Source organism: Astyanax mexicanus, chromosome 9 (assembly GCF_023375975.1).
Source record: "Astyanax mexicanus isolate ESR-SI-001 chromosome 9, AstMex3_surface, whole genome shotgun sequence".
In the NCBI taxonomy this organism is placed as follows: Eukaryota; Metazoa; Chordata; class Actinopteri; order Characiformes; family Acestrorhamphidae; genus Astyanax; species Astyanax mexicanus.
In genome coordinates, this window is record NC_064416.1 from 25,798,797 (window position 1) to 25,820,986 (window position 22,190).

General features: G+C 40.1%; 1 protein-coding gene across 1 annotated transcript in view; it reads right to left on the reverse strand.

The window, feature by feature from the left end:
• Nucleotides 1-18,054, reverse strand: part of pard6a (par-6 family cell polarity regulator alpha) — a 40,003-nt gene extending 21,949 nt beyond the window's left edge. Inside the window, exons 1-2 of the mRNA XM_022679712.2 lie at nt 17,724-18,054; nt 10,735-10,957 (exon numbers count right to left, since the gene is read on the reverse strand). Coding sequence (XP_022535433.1) covers nt 10,735-10,957; nt 17,724-17,786 — 286 coding nt within the window. The 5' untranslated portion in view covers nt 17,787-18,054. The remainder of the gene's footprint in view (nt 1-10,734; nt 10,958-17,723) is intronic.
• Nucleotides 18,055-22,190: the final 4,136 nt, after the last annotated feature.

Consider the following 22,190-nt stretch of genomic DNA (forward strand, 5'->3'; position numbering starts at 1 on the left):
ACCACACACTCACACACCATCACCATGCCATTCCTGAGGGGTACTGGCAACTGAGAACGGGGTAAAAAGAGGACAATAAAACTATTCCAAAACAAATTAAACTTGTAGCACATTCAATTTAGCACTTTTGAAACATCTACAACCTATTTAAAAAAGCTGCCATTATCAAAAAAAAAAAAAACATTATGGGCCAATTCTGATTGTGCTTTCCTGTATGTCCAGCATGGTGTGAAACAGGCGGCTAGGATTGCAGTCATTAAAGAGGCATCAGGCAATGCCAGTTTGGTAACCCTAAATGAGAAATAAAACAACAGAAGGTTTTCAAGAAAAAGATACATTAGCACACACGCACTTTTTAAAATAAAGTTGTTTGTATTTCTAAGTTTTCTCATGACAGCAGTAAAATATATTCAGAAGCTGAAGTGTCAGATTAGCTGAGAGGCGTACTGCGGCTGCTGGGAAAAGATACGTGTGGAAAACAGGGCGTAGTGTGCTCTCTCATGGCAGGTGTTGTGTCTGATCATCCAACATGGAAGAAAGAAAGAGGAAAAAAGAAAGAGAGAGAGAGAAAGAGAGCGAGAGAGAGAAAGAGAGGCTAAGACTCATCTAGCCAGGAACATGCACCTGCACAGCAGATGTTGTGATGTACCACCCTTTCTCCATCCCTCCCTCTTTCTCTCTCTCTCTCTCTCACCTCTCTTCCTCTCTCCCTGTTGTTCGGTTGGTCTTTTTCCCCTCATGTGTTTCAGTCTTCTGTGTATGTTTTATTGGCCCTATCTCTTCTTTATAACCCCTAGGTCTCACTCCCTGCTGGTGAAGAGTAAGAGTGTGTGTTTAAAGGGAGTGTGCGACTGTTACAGTGGTGAACGTGTTGTGGTGTAATCCAGGGAGCTTAAACAGAACCAGCAGGCAGTGAGGGACCCACACACCCAACACCCACCCCATCCCTGCAGCCTGCAGACTCTAGATAGCTATATTAAACATGGACGAGACAGCATGCTGTGTACACACACACACCTACACACACACACACACACACACACACACACACACACATAGTTCCTCCCTGGGGTTCAAAGCAAGCAGATGCTGAACCCTCAGACCAAACCTCTTTTCTCCTCGCTCTCTTCTCTCTCTCCGTTTCTGCTGTTAAACAGTAGTACAGCTGATGGGCGTTCCACTCCTCTCCCCCAATAATCAGCTAATAACACAGACGCTAAATGCTAAACGTGCTGTGGTGGACTGCTGCTGGGATGAGTGGGGGTGCAGTTTATTTCTGGTCCAGCACTGAGGTTCCTCTCTAGAGATTACTTATACACACACACACACACACACTGAGCACTAATGAAACACCACCCAGTAGAAGGCATGGGGGAGACGGGTGAGGGTCACACATGCACTCACACACAACCTGTACAAAATTATCTGTCTGACACATACTGTACATATACAGTACACACAGAACAGGCATGGCCAATTAACTAAAAATTGTAAACCTTTATCATTCCTTTAAATCAAGACTTACTCAAAATTAATCATACTTAAATGCTGTAGACCCCTTACTGGACAAGGATACCAATCATTTTTTACATATTTTATATTATTTTGCTCGAAGGTTATGTTAAATTATGTTATTATGGTCAAAACATATTTTCCTTTAAAAAAGATGTGGTTAAAGCATATTGTCAATGAAAACGCTTACCTATGAGTTGCACCAGAACTCAGATTTACCAGCATTTGGTACAGTCATACCTGGAAAAGGCCAATTGATTTTTTTTATATAGATTGTGCAAAAGGACATCCTGTTATGTTATGTATCTTTTGTGTTTGGATCTGACACTGATATCAGAACTATATCGGTATCAGCTGATAATGATTTTTGTTTAGAATCATCAGAACTGGCCGATATGCCCAATGTTTCAAACAGATAATTCCTGACGTATTTAATGTGTATGAAGAAAAAGGATTAAGCAATGCTGTCCGTGCTACTACAATTGACGGATACTGGCACTACTTTAAAATAAAATGATTTACACTATTTTCTTTCATTTTTATTAGTTTTAAAGTTAAAGTTTTAACAAGGAGTCTAGTCTCCTTCAAAATCATAATTGTATTTATATATTGGCATTAGCATCAAAAGATATGTACCTGTGTAATATAAGATATTGGCCCGGAAATCCTACATCGGTGCATCCCTATATAAAATCTGATTTTTCTAAAAACATCTCCTGAAAATGTGACTTGTACACTTTTGTATATTTTGACTCAAAATAAAACAAATGAAGGGTGGTCTATTCATTTAACCTACATCAAAAACTATATCTACAAACTGTCAAAAAAAAATCTCAACTTTCAATGAAAGTCGATGTAAAAAATAATTTATTTTAAAATTATGAAGTTATTTTTGGAACATTTTATTTGTCCATTAATAATGAAAGAAACAAGGTATATGACAACTGCCAAAATTACATCATGTCAAAAAAGTGAAAAAACGCAAAAATAGAGATGACAGCCCCATTATGTAAAGACAGCAAGACACAAAGACACACACACACACACAATTGAGAGAAAGTGGCAAAAAGGTAGAAAGAAACACAGGAACAGAGGCAGAAAGTAGGAAAGACAGACAAAAACACATTCCTGGAAGCTGTTTGTATCTATTTTCCCTGTACTGCTGCTGTAAAGCATTTGTCTATTTTAAGGAGCAGTGTTTATATGAGGGCAGAACTCTTAGAAAGGGTTGTATTTTCAGCGACTTCCTGCTTAAACCAATCACATTTCCTTACCTCTCATTTATTAAATTGATTTCTTCTTCTGCTTTAGATGCACAGACTCATATTTAATCCAGAGCTAAAAGAGATTTCAATAGATAATCAATAATGAATTATCACAATCATTTTGCCCAAAACTAATATTAATCCCAATCTAAAAAAACTACTCCATGTATTTTACAGTAGAGATCCTTTTTATTTGCCTATAGCACAGCTGTCAATACTGCCTCCTTGCCCCACTGGTACCCATCTGCCATGAGAATACCAATACCATTATCCACCAACTGCATTTGTCTCCCGCCGCTATGTGGGATGAGCTCACACTAAAAGCACTATCAATCTCCTCTCTGTTTCAGTTACACTGCTCTTAATGTCCCTGCTGAGAGAGAGAGAGAGAGAGAGAGAGAGAGAGAGAGAGAGAGAGAGAGAGAGAGAGAGAGAGAGAGAGAGAGAGAAATCAACTGATTATAGATACACTATACGGACAAAAGTAGCGGGACACCTGTTCATTTATTGTTTATTCAACAATCAAGAGGATTTGAAAGTGTACTGGAGTGTATTGGAGCTTGTTGGAGTAACTGTCCCCAATGTCCACAGACAGCTTTCTACTAGATTTTAAGAGAACTGCTGGGAGTATTTTATTGCATTCAGCAACAGGAGCATTAGTGAGATCAGTATTTTGAATGATCACCACATCATCTCATCTCTAACTCCCCAACTAATCTCATTCAAAAGTATTGGAAACAGCAGCATCATTCTAGAGAAGCAGTTATTGTCACTGCTTCACAGGAGCTTAAGAACAGGGGTTTATATGCCTCAAGCTTATACCTTGCATTTGCCATAATGCCCACATATCCATATCTTCTTCTCCAGAGAGTTTTATTGTATTGGCAGCACTTATCTACAGGGACTAGACAAGCTGTGTGTGTGTCTGCTATGAGTCTGATTTCCTCTTTGCAACCAGACATTAAAATGGCAGAAAAAGATGTAGCATAAAAATCATGTAAAACCCAAACACATCAATCCGTGATATGAACAAACATCAGCCAGTTGACAATTATTATTAAATCCTTCAGTTTCAGAGTCGCTCAAAAGAGTTTTACTATCATCTATAAACGATGCTCACTTATTTCTTGTGCCATGGTCTGTGTTTATTTATGATGATGAGGATTATGTATACTGTTTACTGTACTAATCCTATTGTAAAATATCCATGTAAATTCACTCTGTGCCAGTGTGGTAGGATGTTAGACAAGATGTTACAGAACCTTTTTTTTTAGACTGGAATTAAGATTTCTGTCAGTCCTGAAGCACATGTTTACTGTGTAACATTTTAATTCACAATGCTAATGTTTAAACCAAACTTTAATATTTATCTTTGCTAGGAGCACTGATCTGAAGCTTGATTCAAATGCTGCCATTTTATAATGTTGCACGAGTTCATTTTAAAGCCACATTCCAAAGAACTTGTCTGGCCAGTCTGTGGTTCCTGTTCCAAGTTTCCTTTGTGATTTTCAATACTTTTCATACATGACAACACCAACAATGCCACTGTATCCAGCTCTAAAACCTCCAAGCAGACCAGATCTGCTTAAGAGATCAAAGCAGACCTGTTACTTCTGCATGCAGCTGCCAGCGTCACACACAAACACACTCTCTGAGAGGCGATACAAATGACAACTCCCTGCAATGCGCTGCCGTTCTTTATCAGCGCTGATGAGAGCAGTGTCAGAGGCGAGACAGGTACTGTTTGAATTTTTCATTACCCAAATGGCTCCACTTTCACCACCAGCCCGGAAAAATGACAAGTGTGAGATACACAAACAGAGAGAAAGTGAAACAGAGACAAATACTGAAAACTGACTGAATTTCACAAAAAAATATCAACCCCCTTTAAACCACACCACTTAATCACTGACCACATCAACCCACACCTCTACCCCACTGTCTCTTTTATACTACACCTCTACCACACCAACTCCCGTCAAACCACACCTTAACCTTACTGACCCCCATTAAACCACATATCTACTAACCAATCACCTACAAGTCTACACCTCTACCCCACAGACTGCTACCAAACCACACCGTTACCCCACTGACCCCTTCAAACCACACCCCTTCCCCACTAACCCCATGAAACCACACCTCCACCTCACTGATCTCCATCAAACTACACCCCTTCCCCACTGACCTCATCAAACCACACCTTTACCCCACTGCCTCTTTCGCACTACACCTCTACCACACCATCCCCGTCAAACCACACCTCTACCCCACTGCCTCTCATACACTACACCTCTACCACACCAACCCGTCAAACCATACCTCTACCCCACTGACACCATATAAAATCACACCTTTACCCCATCAAAAGGCAGCTCTACCCCCACTGCCTCTTATACACTACACCTTTACCACACCAACTCCCGTCAAACCACACCTCTACCTCACTGACCCCCTTCAAGTCACATCTTTACTCAATCATCATCTACACAGCCACACCTCTACCCCACTGACCCTCCATAAAACCACACCTCTTTTACACTGACCATCATTCAACCACATTATTAGTTTACATTTTTACATTCTCTACAGCTTTATGGTTTGGCAACACGGACACAGTCACATCAATAATCCACTTTAAGAAAGAGAGAGAGGAATACAGAGAGACAGAGAGAGAGAGAGAGAGAGAGAGAGAGAGAGAGAGAGAGAGAGAAAGAGAGAGATAAGCAGAACAAGAGTGAGAAACAGAAAGCAGGGTGCTAAACAGGGACTAGGAGAATTGTGCTGCTCCAGCAGATCCAGTCACTGCATGCTAGAAGCCGACATGCTATGCAAATCCCGAACACTGTAGAAGATCAGCCTCTGTAGCGCATATAGAAATATGAAAAGGCTGGGCATCCAGAAAAAAAACCCACTGCAGCAGAAAATGCCCTTCCTCTCTCACAGAGCAGATGAAGCTGTAATCGCCTAGCGACATCCCTCCAACCAGGGCCTGCCGGCTGCTGTGATAAGAGCACTGTGGAAATATGGATTCACAGCCGCCTCAAACATGGGTTTTATTAAATATATACAGCCTAAAAGGCCAGAATCAGAGAGAGGGAGAGAGCAGAAGAAGGAGAGAAGGAATGAGAGAGAGCAAGGGAGTTGTGCTGGGAACAGGAAGAAGAGTGTTAATCTAAGCCGCCTTATTCTGCTATAAATAGAAAATTAAGTATTTACTCGTACAGTGAGAAATCTTGAACATTTCAGCACCTCTTCAAACAAAACACACATACACGCACAAACACACACAAAACACAGACAGAGGGCAACCATTTCAATGGCTTTTCACATGTACATGGTTCAGCATGGAATGCTGACAAAGCTAACGCTGCGGTAGCAAAGCTGGACGACACCTGTACCTGGCGTTTGGATGAGGCCTGTAGCTTTCATGAAAGCATGCATTCCTCCATTTTGCTGCACCTTAGCAGCAACTGAGGCAACATGGTGTGTAAAAGATAGATGGTCATCAATCATTATACCCTGGTTCCTAGCCTAACCTTTGTGAAGTTGTGTTGGACAGATTGTTTTACTGGAAGAACCGGTTGTTCACTCTAGGAAAAGTTTACGAGAAAGTCCTCCATGGAGATATATCTGAGATTCACTGCAAGATTGAAGGGTCATCATGCAGGAATGAGAGATATAGTTGAGTGTCATCAGCAAAGGAATGGTAGGAGCTATGTAAGATGGAGGTGGTGTAGATGGAAAAGAGAAGGGCTCCCAGTACAGAGCCCTGGGTAACCCCAGTGGATAGTGAGTGGGATGAGGCAAGAGGCTAGGGTAGAACTGTAAGACCAGACAAATCTGATAACAGCAACTGTCTCAGTATTACTATACAACCCTGATTTAGCAACACAGCAACTGGAAAGACACTGTAACCGGTCTAGCACCTGCACCATCTTAGAACAGTATGACACGACCTTAGTAACCAGTTGACCCTACAGTGAAAAAGAGGCTTATAAGGAATGCTATTGCCAGGTTTAACCACCGATACTTATAGAAAACTGTCTGAAACTTGGTGCGCTATTGATGACGTGACAGTAGACTACCCAAAACCTCCTCCTACATCTATAATTACTCTTCTCACAATCCCAAATTTATTCAAAATCAGTGCGTATTCTTCTTCCTTCCCCAACCTTTGAGTCAGCATGAACAGGTGGGCCTCGTGCACTAGAATAAACATGGAGGCTAATGAATAAGCCTGGCCCCCGTCCTGCTCTCCACTGTGATATTACAACACATGCATAATGAGCTCCACTCCTGACTCAAAATGTGATTATGTAAAACACGGTTATGCCTACACACACATACGCACACTCTCTTTCCCTTTCTCTCCCACACACACTGCAACTCAAACACATTAAAAAAAACAGAATAGCAGGAAACACTCCATGTTATGTGCTGCCCACCCTTTCTCTAATCTCACTCCTTCCATTTTACACGCCTCTCATCTCACACCTAATCCTCCAATCCTTCCAATTGGTGGGGGGTGGTGTAGGGGCCAACTCATTAGCTTAGCAATATTCCTCGCTCCCCTGAGCTGGCGTCTCCAGCTCAGATCAATCAGTCCCCACTGCTACAGCCCACCCAAACTGAAACCACCCCCCCCAACAAGCTATCATCTCCAACCGCCATCAAAACAAAACACCACCACCACACCTTCCCAGGTTTCACCCAACTGATCACACTATTTCATGTCCTAAATTCCATTTGTTTACTAAAATCCACTTGGTTGCGCTGAGCTCATCCCCCTCTGTGTGTGTGTGTGTGTCCTGTAGCGGTCAGCACCAGGCCACAGCGCTGAGGCAGCAAAACCCATTCACTCAGAACAGTGAGTAGGGGCAGACAGTCCAGCTCTGTGTCCCTCAGTGACACAAACAGCACTGTAACCTTCAGCACCCAGCACTAAACACGACCAGTGTAGGGCTAAAAACTGCATGCCCTAAAGTGTTCATCCTGACACGGGTCATCTAAAACATTCCCACACGGATACATACACCACAAGCCAGCAACTCAGACAACAATTCACTATAGATAATCTGATAAATACTCAATTACACATACGTACTCGTCTCAAAGACAGCTTCAAACCAGGCAAACAAAGAGTGTACAGGCAAAGATAACCTTAACAAACCACTTCAAATAAATATCTGAATAATTGATTGGTTCGCTACATGTTTAAATAAATCTTTATATTTAAGTAGGCCTGTCACTACTTTTTATTGGATGATGAATCATCCCAGAAATAATTGTACTTCAGGATCATTTTATATTATTGATATATAAGGTAATGATAATATAAGAACATAATAATGCAACTACGCCCTTTTAAAAAGAGCAATGAACTTTGATATGATAATTGATACAATTCTGACAATACTGACAGAAGTCAAAACATATAGGCTTGTTCACATAAATAGGCTTTACTTGCCCATTAGGGAATGGGTAAAATCAAGGTCTCCGCCAAATTACACTAATAGTCAAAAGTTTTAAAACACCCCTATTTATTTTTTAGTTGAAAAAAAATTAGAAGGTGCAGGAAACAGTATTTACCACTCTCTGGCGGCATCTGTAATTTCTCTAAACAAAATAATTTTAATACTTTAAATAACTGCAGAGTTCTCTGTGCTTCTGCATCTTTTTTTAGTTATTATGATGAAAGTTTGAATGTGTTGTGTGTAAATGCTGCAGTAGAGAGTTCAGTATCACGGTCTGTTCTAATATTGCTTTACTAGAGCAAAAATTATAAAGATTATTTCCATACATCACTATAAAACAATAACAAAAAAAGAGAAAGGCCTGTATTTAAAAGCCTATTTAAAGAAAGTATAGTGTTTCATTTTATCTGTTTGATCAGTCTCCTGTGTGCACTTTAATTGTCCTGCTGGACTATGCAAAAAAAAAAAAAAAGTATGCCAAAGTGGACAGGAACCATCGACAAGAGAGAAGTGTAATTATTACCTGGCAGGACTGCCACAGTCATTAAGCCATTAGGATAAACAGACGTGTAACCACAGATTACAATAAACAAATAGAGCCTATTCATTAGCCATAACATTGAATAAAGTGTGTAACTGTGAAATAACTTATTGTTGTAAGTAGAAGACAATCTGTTAGAGCTCACTGCAGTAAAAAGCTAATGAGTTTGTGCTGTTTAGGCTCTTTGGTAGCTACTCTTATCATAATAAGAGTCTAGATTTGTCTGATGTTGGTGCCTAGCTTCGTTCACAGTCGACTTAGATCTCCAAAAAACAGCATAAACAAACAGAAACATGAAAAACATGAAACAGAGGAGCATGTTGACTGGGTGGGGGAAATTCTTAAGGGCATTAGCGGCACGTTTTATGGGCTGTTAGGCCGCTGATTCAGTTTTGATCAGAACCGCCGACCGTGACCTGCAGAGTAATAGAGAAATGGGAGGGCGATGAGAGGGAGAGAGAGAAAGAATGGGTGAGAGAGAGCGAAAGAGAGAGAGAGAGAGAGAGAGAGAAAGAGAGAGGACTGCGTGTTCTGGTTCTCCTCTGTACTGCTATCAGCATTCCTCTGATCTGGCCCAGTGCCAGAAGTAGTCCTGGAACTGAGATGGGTCTGACTGGCACCGACTCTCGCTGACACTGCCCCCTTCCCCTCCACCTCAAAACAACAGCATCACCATCCTCATTTACAACACCGCTGAGCAGTAACGATACACTCTTCAATAAATAACTCATCCGCCTGCTCTCTCATTCCCCCTCTCTCTCTCTGAGAACTGTTGCTTATCTGTATCTGATTCCCCTACAAACTCAGCATGTACCTCTTCATTCACCAACACAGAGCTTCAACAAGCTTAGAGGCAGATCCACAGCCTAATTTAACATACACCAACACTGAGTCTACATGTACATCACAAGTCTTATTGCTCAATTCAGATTCTTCTCTCCTGACGACTCACATTTGTGTTTGTAAGTCATCTGTATCTGTCATCAGTGCTCATGACCTCTGCCCTGAAAGAACCGGAACTTGCACGTTTTTATCTTAGACTTAGCAGCTGCTGGCACCCTGCCCAACAATGGACAATGACGACAACTATACGCAGATTTCATAAACAAAGCTTTCTGTGTGTATTAGACTTTAAAAGGGCCAATATGTAATCATATTTTCCGTACTAACTAATTAAATGGTCAGGATGTCATATTAAAGTACCATGCTTTTAAGCACTAGCACATCTTGACAGCAGTATTTCTTTTTCAGAATTATTCTAGGATATTGATTATACTGATGTGTTTAATAGATGGAGACAGCACTGAGCCCAGAAGGACTACAAGACAGACAAGTTTTTCCACTGGACTACAATAGCAATTTTACATGCTTGCTGTGATTCAGAACATACTGTTCCTTCAGAGTGTGCTTACTCCAAATCATCGCTGACAAAATCCTCATTTTTATAAATGCAAACAATAACGCATAAATCTGGAATTATTAAGTGGAGTAGAGAGAATACAGGCTTTTCCAAGTGTCCTGTAGGAGATTTCAAAGCACTCAAATTTCAGAGTGTAAATAACTTATTATACTGCAGAGAATAAGGGATTGTATCACCTACACTTATAGCCCGTATACGGGTCAATGCATTTTTTAGGTTAACTGCATCCTCCTAGATGCTACTGAGAGATCTTGAATGGACTTTTTTTTATTTAGCATTTTAAATTTTATATTTTTGTTTCCACCCACAACCTAATAAAGAAAGAAGACTAGTACTAGAACTGTAATCATGCTGAATTTAAAAAACAAGACTGAATATGAAGAATTCTGTTAAATCACTTTTTGCTGCTTCAACCCTGTGATCTCAACATAGTCCTTAGACCTGCCACAACAACAAATTTCAGACCTGTAAAACTCAAACCCGAGTCCTCCCATTTGGTTCCAAAGTCCAGCTGCTTACCTCTCTTCTGGATGATGATCCTCAGCAGTGGATTGGCGGAAGACAGTGCTTTGTGGAAGTTATCATCATTGTTGATGGGCAACAGGTCTCCATGGATGTCGGCGTATCCGAGCAGAACATCCACTCCGGGGATGCGGTGAATGGTCTGCAGCAGCTGATAGAACTCCTGGAAGCTTCCAGCTCCGTTTTTCTTCAGTGCAAAGCGCCGGTACTCCGCTTCGAACTGCAACGAAAAGCAGACACGGGTTACTGAAGCACAACAGCAAAGGAGACTGAATAAAATTCGACTGACTTCTCATGAAAACAAAACCATATTAGCATTAGTGCTCACTAATGCCTCGTCTTCTTTTTTCTGACGGTCTCGTTCTGCAATGTCTTTGTAATGTGATCCATTTAAAAGATGAGGCTTTCTGAGGTCTTTTGTTTTGGACTGAAGTGAATCCGAATATCGTTATCTTCTCTCAGCCAGACTGAGATGGCCAGACTGTGATATGTGAAATCAGAAAGGCGTATAATGCATGGGCAAGTACTTTCGTGGGCACACACACACACACACAAACTGGCAGCAGCTTCTTTCAGTATCAATTTCGAGGCCACCTGCGCCTGCCTATTCCTTTGATGTGCACTTACGCATCTACAGTAGCCATTGAAGTGACAGATGAATAGGGAGAGACAGAGCCAGGGTCAGTCCAGCCTGGAAACAGATAAGGGCCGAGATGGGCATCAAAACACAGAGCCTGAGCTAACACACAAAAATGTACACGTACACCAATTTGTCAGAGGAATTTTTTAGCACGGGGAAACACACAGAGCAGGTGATGTCCTCAGATGTGATAAAGCTGTGGAGATGTTTTCAAACACTGGAGAGAGACAGCAAGGGATACCAAGATAATTGGACAACATACTTGAAAATGAAGGTGCTACAAAAGATTTTTCAAGTATAGAACCACTTGAACCACATGTATATGTTTTTAACAGTGATGATTGTGGGTGAAGAATAGGGGTGGGTGATAGGGCCCTAAAACAATATTGATAGTGATGTTACAGTATCAGGATTAGTGATATAAAGGCTCTACAGGAGCTCTGGCGATTCTTTTTGTACTCATATAAGAAGGTATCTCGCACTCGGTGATATGACCTCAAAACAATATCACGGTTAATTGAACCTTTTACCTCAATTGTGATTAATAAAGAATTATTTTAATAAATGACAGACAAAGCATTTTTCTTCTTTTTTCTTTGTCAACTTTTAGAGTAGCAGGATTGTGTTCAAACTGAGAAATTCTGGAAAATGTGCAGAACAAATTTTTATATATGGTTTTACTGATGTTCAGTCTAAGACAGATGCATAATTTTATTGAATTTTATTGAATAACTTTATGAAAGTGAAAAGTATAGGCTTTTACTTCTTATTTTATGTTTAACAATTTGCACAAAGTTAAAAATGATAAAAAAGAGAACATACTATTATTTTGTGAGTGCAATTTAACATATAATAAAAATAGGTATTTTATGTGGTTATTTTATGTAAAAAAAAAAAAGAAATTTACATAAAATGCGCAATATCGTGATATATATTGCTATATATCGGGATATAAAAAGGCCTATTATGTGATGAGAATTTTTGGTCATATCACACAGCCTTATACTGAATGCTGTTATTAACTGTTTTCGATTAACTGTCCAGTCCTACAGTGATACAGATTTAGTGATTGCTTACAGTCAGTCTTTATGTAATGGCTTTGATGGTGTATTTCTAATTGATTTATTTCAGGTCTGTCTGGCTCACTTTCACTCTCTCTCTCTCTCACTCACTCTCTTTTTGTCCTTCATTCAAATTATATATAGCAGAAGAAAGTGGACTACCATAGCACTGCATAATTTTTCTGATGTATTACAAAAGGACTTAAATGACTTTTATACAATCTTCAAAATTCTGCATAAACAAATGAATAATTCGAAAAAAAAAAACCAAACAAACAAACAAAAAAAACGACTACACTTACTACACTTACATGCCACATGTAATTGGACAGGAACTAGCATTGTTTCCCCTGACCTGTGCCATGTACAGTAGAGCACTGCATTGACTTGTGGGTCCAGTGTTCAACCTCACTCACAAGATCTCGCTATGGATACAGGCCTTAGATTACACTTCATGATTAATTTACATACTGCTATTCCATGATATTTGGCACTCTCAGGCACTTATTACACCTAAAAAAAACTTTTTTCAGATATGTATGGTGGTACCTGTAGGGTATTAAGAAGCTAAATAAGACTTAAAGAAAACTTTTTTTACAATAACCACTACTTTACTATAATTGCATAAACCTAATAAAAACACATTTCAGATTAAAAAAATAAAGACAGCCATTACATTAAAATCTCCTACATAATATTCAACATCTCGCCCTTGTGCACCTCTGAATGTGTTCTGTGGTATCTGGTACCAAGACTAAAATTAGTAGCAGATCCATTAGAAGCAAATCTTGTATGTTATGACGTGGGACTTCCAAGAGCATCTCTGAACATTGGAAACAATTGCTGTTTTTATCAAAAGAAAAATTTACACTGTTCTCATTTCCCATTATATATTTACTAGAGACAGATCACATCTGTCCAGTAGCATTTATTTTACTTAAATCCTGGATATATGGTGATATTTGGAGTGCATTATTTGTATCATGACATAATGGATCATTGACAAATATGATAAAATTCTTGTATTTTTTAATATCTCAGTTAGGGGTGTGCCATATCATATCATATGCAGTAATAAAACTTAATTTTCATTTTGTTGCAGTAGTGTATTCTTGAAATATTTTTTTTTGTAACTCACTGTTTTGTTATCGGGAAAATACCATGAAATATCTTGATATTATTTAAGGACCATATCGCCCACCCCTACTTCTGACCCATCTCTAGTAATCTAGCCATCCCAGTCTGGTTCTTATCAAAGTGTCTCAGATTCTCACACTTGACTATTTTTTTTGCTTCAACACATTAATTTGAAGAACTGACTGTTCACATGCTGCCTAATATATCCCACCTCTTGACAGGTGCATCAACATTATTCTACTTCACCTGTCAGAGGGGGTTTAATGCTTTGACTGCCTGGTGTATATTTTGACGCCTAGTTCTTATCACCAATGCTTTAAATAAGACACAAACTGTAAGTTTATCCACAATGAACTACTTTACACTAAACCTCTCTGAATTACTTAGTCCAATCCTTAATAATTGAACTATTGTGAAATTGTAAAAGAATAATGGAATTCCCCTTTTAAACAAGTGAAACCAAACCCTGACAACCCAGACAAACTCTTGTTACTTATCAAAAGCATACAGTCAGCCTGATACCTGCCAAAGGCATGCAGTACGCATAGCCCGAGAATCTAAAAACCTGCCTTATCTCATTCCTCCCTGTAGTGGTATTTCTTCAGAGCTGTGAAGTGGCTCACGCAACATGCCAAAATGTTAATCAAAGACAAACCATGTGAGTAAACTCATGCCAAGATCAGTCTCAGGCAGCATTCCACAAACAACAGGCTCTTACACAGAACACTAAGCCTCCACACCTTCAGAGTTCATCAAAACTTACAGATTCATGCTCTGTGTGAGAAGATCCTAAAAAAAGCTCCTGCCATGAGTCACGAAACTGAGGAGGGAGGTGTTTTAGCGTGGTGTAGCGCCTGAGCCAACACAAACCGGCCTGACATTTAACGTGAAGTTTGACTCACTAAGAACTCACACTCTTCATCATATACGACATCATCAAACGCTGATTTCCCTCAGAATTCTTCTATCATGAATGAGCAAGTGAGGGAAAAGCAGGGCGAAAGAGCAATGAAGTGAGAGAAGGATTAAGAGTATCACTGTCTTTCTTTGACCAAGAAGAGAAGGTCAACACACTTCAGATTCACTGCCAAGGAAAAGCAGCGAGCCCTGCCACTCTACTATTTACTGCCTTCAGACAATATTTCGAAAGTCAGACCCGGCCGTCTGCCCACATCCGACTCCAGCCCTTGTCTGTCTGAAGTGGCACCGACCACAGCAAGACCTCTAATTTTATAAGATACGAGAAAACAACGAGAAAAATGCTGAATTTTTGCTTCTCCTATTCTTAGCTTTCACGCAGTTCTCATGGTGTGCTGGTCTGACATTCCTTCGGTAGGGAGAGCGACACACCACAGTGAGCCTGGCTGCTGCTTTCCTTTTTGAAATTCTTGGGGTAAACACAACAAACACAACATGTGCAAAAACACCATGGTCAGCAGCAGCTTGTGGTTAAAAAAAATCAAAGCTCTAAAACAGCAATAAGACTAAATGACCAATTCTTCCATCCGTTTATCATGAAAGTTTCACCTCATTGTAAATTGCAGATGAACGTTTTCACTGTATTGATCAATACAGATGTTTAAAACTTCAGCATAATTAAATGGTTATTTTCTGAGAAATTTGATTTGAGGTTGAACACTGTCTAGCATGCTCAGATGAGAAAGGTGACATTAATTACCATATTTTGAAGGGGGTGTAATAGTGGATGCTAGATGGATGGGATATTCAGTTTGGAAGTTGTTCAGGCATTTAACAATTCACAATGTCACCTCTGTAGATAAACACTTAATAAGGCATTACCACCCACAGTAGACAGCCCAAGGGTGGTAATGAACTTGGCCAGTAATATCTGGGGAGAACTGTCAATGAACAGACATACAATTTGGCAGTCTTGGGCATTCTGGAAAAAAGTGGCATGTTACTGTATAAATAATGTCATCCAGCACGACTTGGTGTGTAATACTCTGGTTTAGAGAGCTCACCAGATCTAAATCAGTTAAAACTTATCAAAGAACAATTTCTTAAAATCCACATAAATACATTAATGACTGAGGCACTGTTTACCAACAGTTGTGAGGTTAGATTTGTGACTTTAAATGTACCATTTAATCCACTTACATTGTAGAATTTCACTCTCAGGCAATTCAGTCCCCTAAAACCTTTTCTAACAGATATGCTGTAGGGTTGGGTTATTAATCGAAAAATAATCAATACTGACATTATAAACCTCTGACCGTATCAACCTTTTCTTTTAAAACATTCTGTTACTGTTGTTACTAATACCTTCCTCACTGCCTGTGTGTTTATGTACTCATAAGACTCCACAAAGATAAATCTGCTATGGAAGCCACAATCATCATAATCAGTCATCACTACATATGACACTCAGGAGACTCATTGGTGTGAAGGTCCATTGGTCATTTCAGGTAGTTAAAAAACAGCTTTATTTCAACTGAATCCTATGGGTGTAAGAAAATTATGTCAATATGTCAAAGTAGCACAATATTATGTTTGGCAATACTGTATCGATACTAAACACTGAGATATGTAAAGTTTGGTGTCAGACACTGTTTTTTCACTGCGTTTAAACCATCTGTACTGTCCTTATTGGATAAAAAAGACACCCAAAACAATTTAAAGAAAGCATAGCTACCCAGCGTTGATATAAAAGCTAAAAGACACCTGTGCAGCTGACCAAACATCACAGTGAGAGTCAGGTGACAAGAAAGTGTCATCTTCTCACGGCTGAGAGAATAAGACCATTTGTGCTCTTTCGGATACCGGCTGCTGATGGCAAGCAGTGTGATCCAGGAGTCAGACACTGTTTTTTGCACTGTGTTTTAGTAGATAGCCTGGCCTGAGATCCCTACTGCTCTTATTGAATAAAAAGGGCATGTATATATGTATATATGTATATATGTATATATATATATATATATATATATATATATATATATATATATATATATATATATACATATATATAAATAATTGTATATATGTGTCTAATTGTATCATCAGAATTGTGCCAGCCCGTGCTCTCAGCCCTACTCCCGTGCTCCCTTAGCTGTGAAGAAGCTTGGCTTCTCCATCACCACCAGTGTAAAGACTGGGTAAGACTGGTAGGGGGGGAGCATGTGACCAGTCAACAACAGCCTGGGTTTGTTTACACACGAGAGTATCAGTGTCATAGCGAAGACACTGACATCCAGCCACGGTTTACTTGCGAAATGTGTAAAATTCGGACACTACATCAAACAGTGGAAGACACGTAGGGTACCATTTCACAGTCGAGTGTGTACCCGGGGCTACAGCTTTCTATAGGCGGCAGTTCGGTGTCCATGCTCTGTGTGTGTGTGATGTCCTCGCAGTGCTGACCCTCATCGTTGCTGTATACGGGCAGTGGTTTGATGGCAGGTGGGCAGAATCAGACGGATGGTTGATATTTTACCGCACCGCTGCACGGTGTCCAACATGCATAATTGATCACCGGGGCCCGGTCGCTTCACTGCGCACGAGCGTCCATAGCATCGAGCGTGCGCACACACACACACACACACACACACACACTGCACCAGCACTGCGCTCCACCACCGGGGGGTGTTCTGTCGAGTTGTGCTACCCATCGATACGTGCTTCCTAAAGGCACTGCGCATGCGCTGATCTACACTTTTTATTTCTTTATCGTGTTTCTTTTGTTTATTAAAAAAAATCTATAAAAAATATAACTCACTGTCATTGCAGAAGTGTAGATGGAAACTAATAATAATAAAAAATACAATTATTATTATTTAAAAAAAAATAAGAAAAAGCTGTTTATAATAACCTCTCTTTGTCATGACTTTACCATGATACAGTGATTTATGCTATCCAAATAAACTACCCTACTAACCCACACCTACTGGTAACATGCTGTAGTAAGGTGCTCATTTAATGTTTTTACAGTTAAATATATACTAGGGTAGCACGGTCTGATAAGGTAGCAAAACTTGACAGAACACCGGAGCCCGAGCCGCTCAACTTGGGCTCAAGCCAAACACATTTGTCGTCTTGCACCTAGCACACACACACACACACGCGCACACGCACATGCACGGACACCTAGCTGTACGCACGGGTTCGGGCGCGCACGACTGAGACACACTTACTTTGCTCTTCACCTCCACCACGGTGTCCGTGCTCTTCAGCGGCGTCCTCTGGTTCCTCGACATCGTTAGTAGTGTGTGTGTGTGTGTGTGTTTGTGTGTATTCCAGTCACGGCTCGTTCCGCTCTCTCTCTAAATCCCTACAGAAGGCAGCGCGGAGGGCGCGCGCTCGCTCTCAGCAGCAGTAGTAGCGGCGGTGTTGAGAGCAGCATGGATGGATGGGTGTCTGTCTGTCTGGGAGCGGAGGGCGGGAGGGCGCGCGCAGCTCTGTTCGATCCGCAGTACTGGCGGGCAGCGCGAGCTCTACCGTTAGAGGCTGCTGCTCCCGGAGTGGGCGGCGCCCGTTCCCCTTCAATAACAATGACGTAAGCACCCACGCCGTCCCGCCCACGGTAAAGGCACGCCCGCACGAGGAACGTCACCGCCAGGGAGCAGGCCAGGTAGTAGTATCAGCACTTAATAAATAAATAATATATAAAAAAAAAATTCTGATATTCTTTTACATTTAGATTTTTTTTGGTTTACCTTGTTAGACAGGGTTTATCAAACTCAATCCAACCACCCAATCAAAACCTTTTTATTACAATTTCTATACTACAAATGCAAATAAATTGCTATTTCAAATGTTTGAATGTGTGCTTGGTCAGAATATTAACCAAATAAAAAAACTGCAGTCACAAATAAATACATAAATAAATTAATGTATTAATTAACTAATTAACTAGTACTAGCACTTGTTACTAATGTGAAAAATAAATAAACAAACAAATACACTGCCTGGCCAAAAAAAGTCAGCACCAAAAAAAGGTCACACACTAATATTGTTTCCATAAGCTTCTGCAATGTCACAAGACTTATTTCAATCCAGTTTTGCATTAATTTTTTACCAACATTTTGCATTGATTACTATATAACAAATTTGTTTATTTGCTTATATTAAAGAGGTTTCATAATCAGATTAAGGGTGCTTTCACACCTGAAAGTCCGGACCGTGGTCCGAACCAAGGTTCATGTGTTGCTACATTGTATATATTTGGTCCGCTTATTTTTGTTTTCACACTGCAGTTTAGGGAGCGCACCAAAGACCTTTGTGTGATACTCCTACATCCTTTCATCACTTACGTATCGATGCGTTTTCCTTAACTTGACGCTGATTGGTTTTGGAAGGACATGCGTCTGACGACAATTGATTGATAATTCAGCGGGTGGTTCATTCGATGGAAAGCCTTTCCAGGATAAGGATGAAATTAATGAACAGATTAATTTCGTCTACATAGTAGTGCTGCTATTGTGGTTTTTATACCAGCAGCAGCAACTTCAGGCACAGTACTCTAGGTTAGTTCAAATTCGCTAAACGAACGTGCTTGTCCTGAAGCAACTGTATCCACGGCTCATTTTTCCTGCTTTTCCGGTTATTTTGAGAGGGTACTGACTGCAGCCTGCAGGAAGGCGGAGTTAGACGTCCAGTGCGTCCAGCTCCGCCCACTTTGTAAGCGTCATGCCGTCTAGTCCCGCCCACTTTGTTAGCGTCATGCCGTCCAGTCCCGCCCCTGTACGGAAGTAAACAATGTACAGGGCAGTTAGCGGACTTTAAATATAATGTGCCGCGTCGTACGGCTTAAATACTGTGTATACATTACAACCTTGCGAGACTGACAAGGCGTGGCGTGGACAAAGTGGGTGGGACTAGACGCGCTGGACGTCCAACTCCGCCTTCCCGCAGGATGCAGTCAGTAGTAGCTGGTTATTTTTCTTTTCTGCTGCCGTTGCTGAGGAACGCCTGCTCAGCTTCCTGTAATTGGTCCGAAATTTCGAACCATCCAGAAAAGCGCTTTCACACTGCAGGCGAACTGGACCATGGTTCAAAAGATCCGGACCGAGACCACCTCTCTTGGTCGGACCAAAATCTGGTCGGACGGTGGTTCGCGGCCCCTTTCACACCTGCTAATTTGGTTCGGACCAAACTAAAAAGTACGAAAGTCCGGACCAAGCGAGGCAGGTGTGAAAGCACCCTAAAAATAGCACTTGCTTAATTATCTGAATGCCCTTTCTGCAAGATTTAAAGCAACGTGCAACCCTACACACATTTAAATGGGCTAACGTTTTAGGTTTTTTGTTAAAGCATTTTTCACCATTCACTACCAGAGGAAAAAGTTCATGCAAATCAAGCAGTTGCTTGGAGCTCTGGTCATAGGTCAAATACAACAGACATCAAACTGTGTAATTTTGTGTGGGCTTTGTTAGTGGATGAAATATCACTGATGTTGACATTAGCCCTCTAAATATGCCAGTAGATGAGCATCAACAATTTGTTTGGTTCTCTTTTAGAATAATTTTAGCTATAGTATGCCACTGTACAGTGCCCTTGTTTAATTTGGTGGAACTTAATGTAACTCCATCAGTTCGCCATCATGCAAAATATTGCCGTGTTCATGTGTTTCATCAAACAACAGTTGTTTGAAGGGCATGTATACAAACATGATTATCGAACCAACAATGCATTAAATAATGAATATCTAAAACAATAAAACTACATATATTAAATAATATTGTCCACGTGGCTCTGCAAAGCAAAATAAATTAAAATGAATTAAATTGCCAAAATATCACGTCCACATTGCATTGTGATAGGCGTATTGTGATGAGTACATAATGATGAGACATCTTTAAAATACAAGGAAGTCATGTGTATAGCGCTAAAAAAAGAAAAGTGGTTCATTATGGTATGATGTTCTGGACCTTGGATTTAGAAAACATTATTTTAACAGGACATTAATGAGAATTGATTAAATACTTTTGTTCTGTGGAGTCAGTCAAGGAAATCTTGGCAGTGTCTTCTTTTAAGAATGTAGGCCACAAGTAACAAATAAAAAAAGAATAAATAAAATCTGAATTAAAGTCACGCAGCAGCTTGTCTTAGGAATTCTGTCTGATTTGACATGAAAGTATCTCCTAGCTTAGTGATACATAAGTCAGCTCACTTCAAAACCTTCTCTCAGTTGTTTCTCACAGTGTCTATAGCTGGGAGAAGAGTGAAGTTTAAAATCGCACAACTGCTACTTTTAAATGTGCCAAACCTTTTGTTTATTGCAATGAGCATCAGTGCTTTTAAATTAGTTACACTGAAGAACATTTAATGTGACAAAATGTGAAAATAAAATATATGGAGCAGAAAGATACAATACTTTATGAAAGGGTTCTCAATCATCATGTTCATGTGGGGTTTACATGGGTGGAACATGGGCTAGGTGGGTTCAAGGTGGGCATGGCTCTGAGTGGGTGTTGATGTTTGAGATGGGTGAGATGTTTTTATTAGAACCCAAATGTACTTCAGAAATGAGCCACATCGTCACATCCCACCTTAAGAGGGCAGATGTTTAACCGCTCCTGGTCCCATCACTGACATCCATATGTGGGAACAACAAGGAACCTGTGGATAAAACTTTCTGCTTCCCAATCGGGCTACCCATACAGGCCCCACCTGGGCATGTTATCTGGGTTGTTTTTTATCATAGAGACAAGAACACTGTCTCATTCACACTCTTGTGACCATTCATGGAGGGACCTGCTCTGGAACACATTCCTCAGAACTAGCCCAAAATACCTGAACCACTTAATGGAGATGTCCTTCATTTCAGTACATATTGCTTACAGGACTGTGCATTACTAGCCTCTGTGAAGTGTAGTTGCTTAATAGATGTCATAGATTTCCCTTTCTTTAATATTCATATATATAGTTTTTTTTGTTCATCCATCTAAACTTATACAGTATAAACTTCACAAATGATGATTGGATAGTGCTGTATTGTATGTGTGGTTTCTTTATCACTTAGGCAACAAAGAATCAGAGAGAACTAATTTCTCTGATTCTCTGAAAGCACAAAGTTTGCTCATTACAGCCTTCAACAATAAAACAAGAAAAGCACAACGCAATCATATAACCAGATAGTAACCAGGAAGGTAGTTTGGTTAAGAAAACTCAATGCATTCATGTTTAGATGCAAAACATAATTAATAATATAATATAATATTTTTTTTTAGGTAAAATCAACAGCCACTCAAAACCATGTTTTTCAGTATTGGCTATATGAGTTATAATAATATTAAAAATGTGATGTCAGGGCTTAATTTAAAAATAATGAAATACCAGAACATGGATTGGTTCTCAATTCAATTTCCTGCAACAGGCCAAAAACATTTTATTCCCACCCAGTCCCACCCCACCCACTTCCTCTCTCAGCTCATCAACAAAGTCTTTATCATTAATAAGGACTTTTCGGAGAAGGTCACGGGTGCATGGACTGCCTCACAGGTTTGTTGAGTTTTCTTCTTGTCATTGTTGTCATGTGTCTGTCGGTCATGTCAGTAGTATGATGACCTGTTGCTTTGTTGTTTGACTTATCTCTACATCTTTCAGTTCTTTGTAGATTAGCCATTAGCATGTGCGCTCTCTGATCATAGACAGCAGGA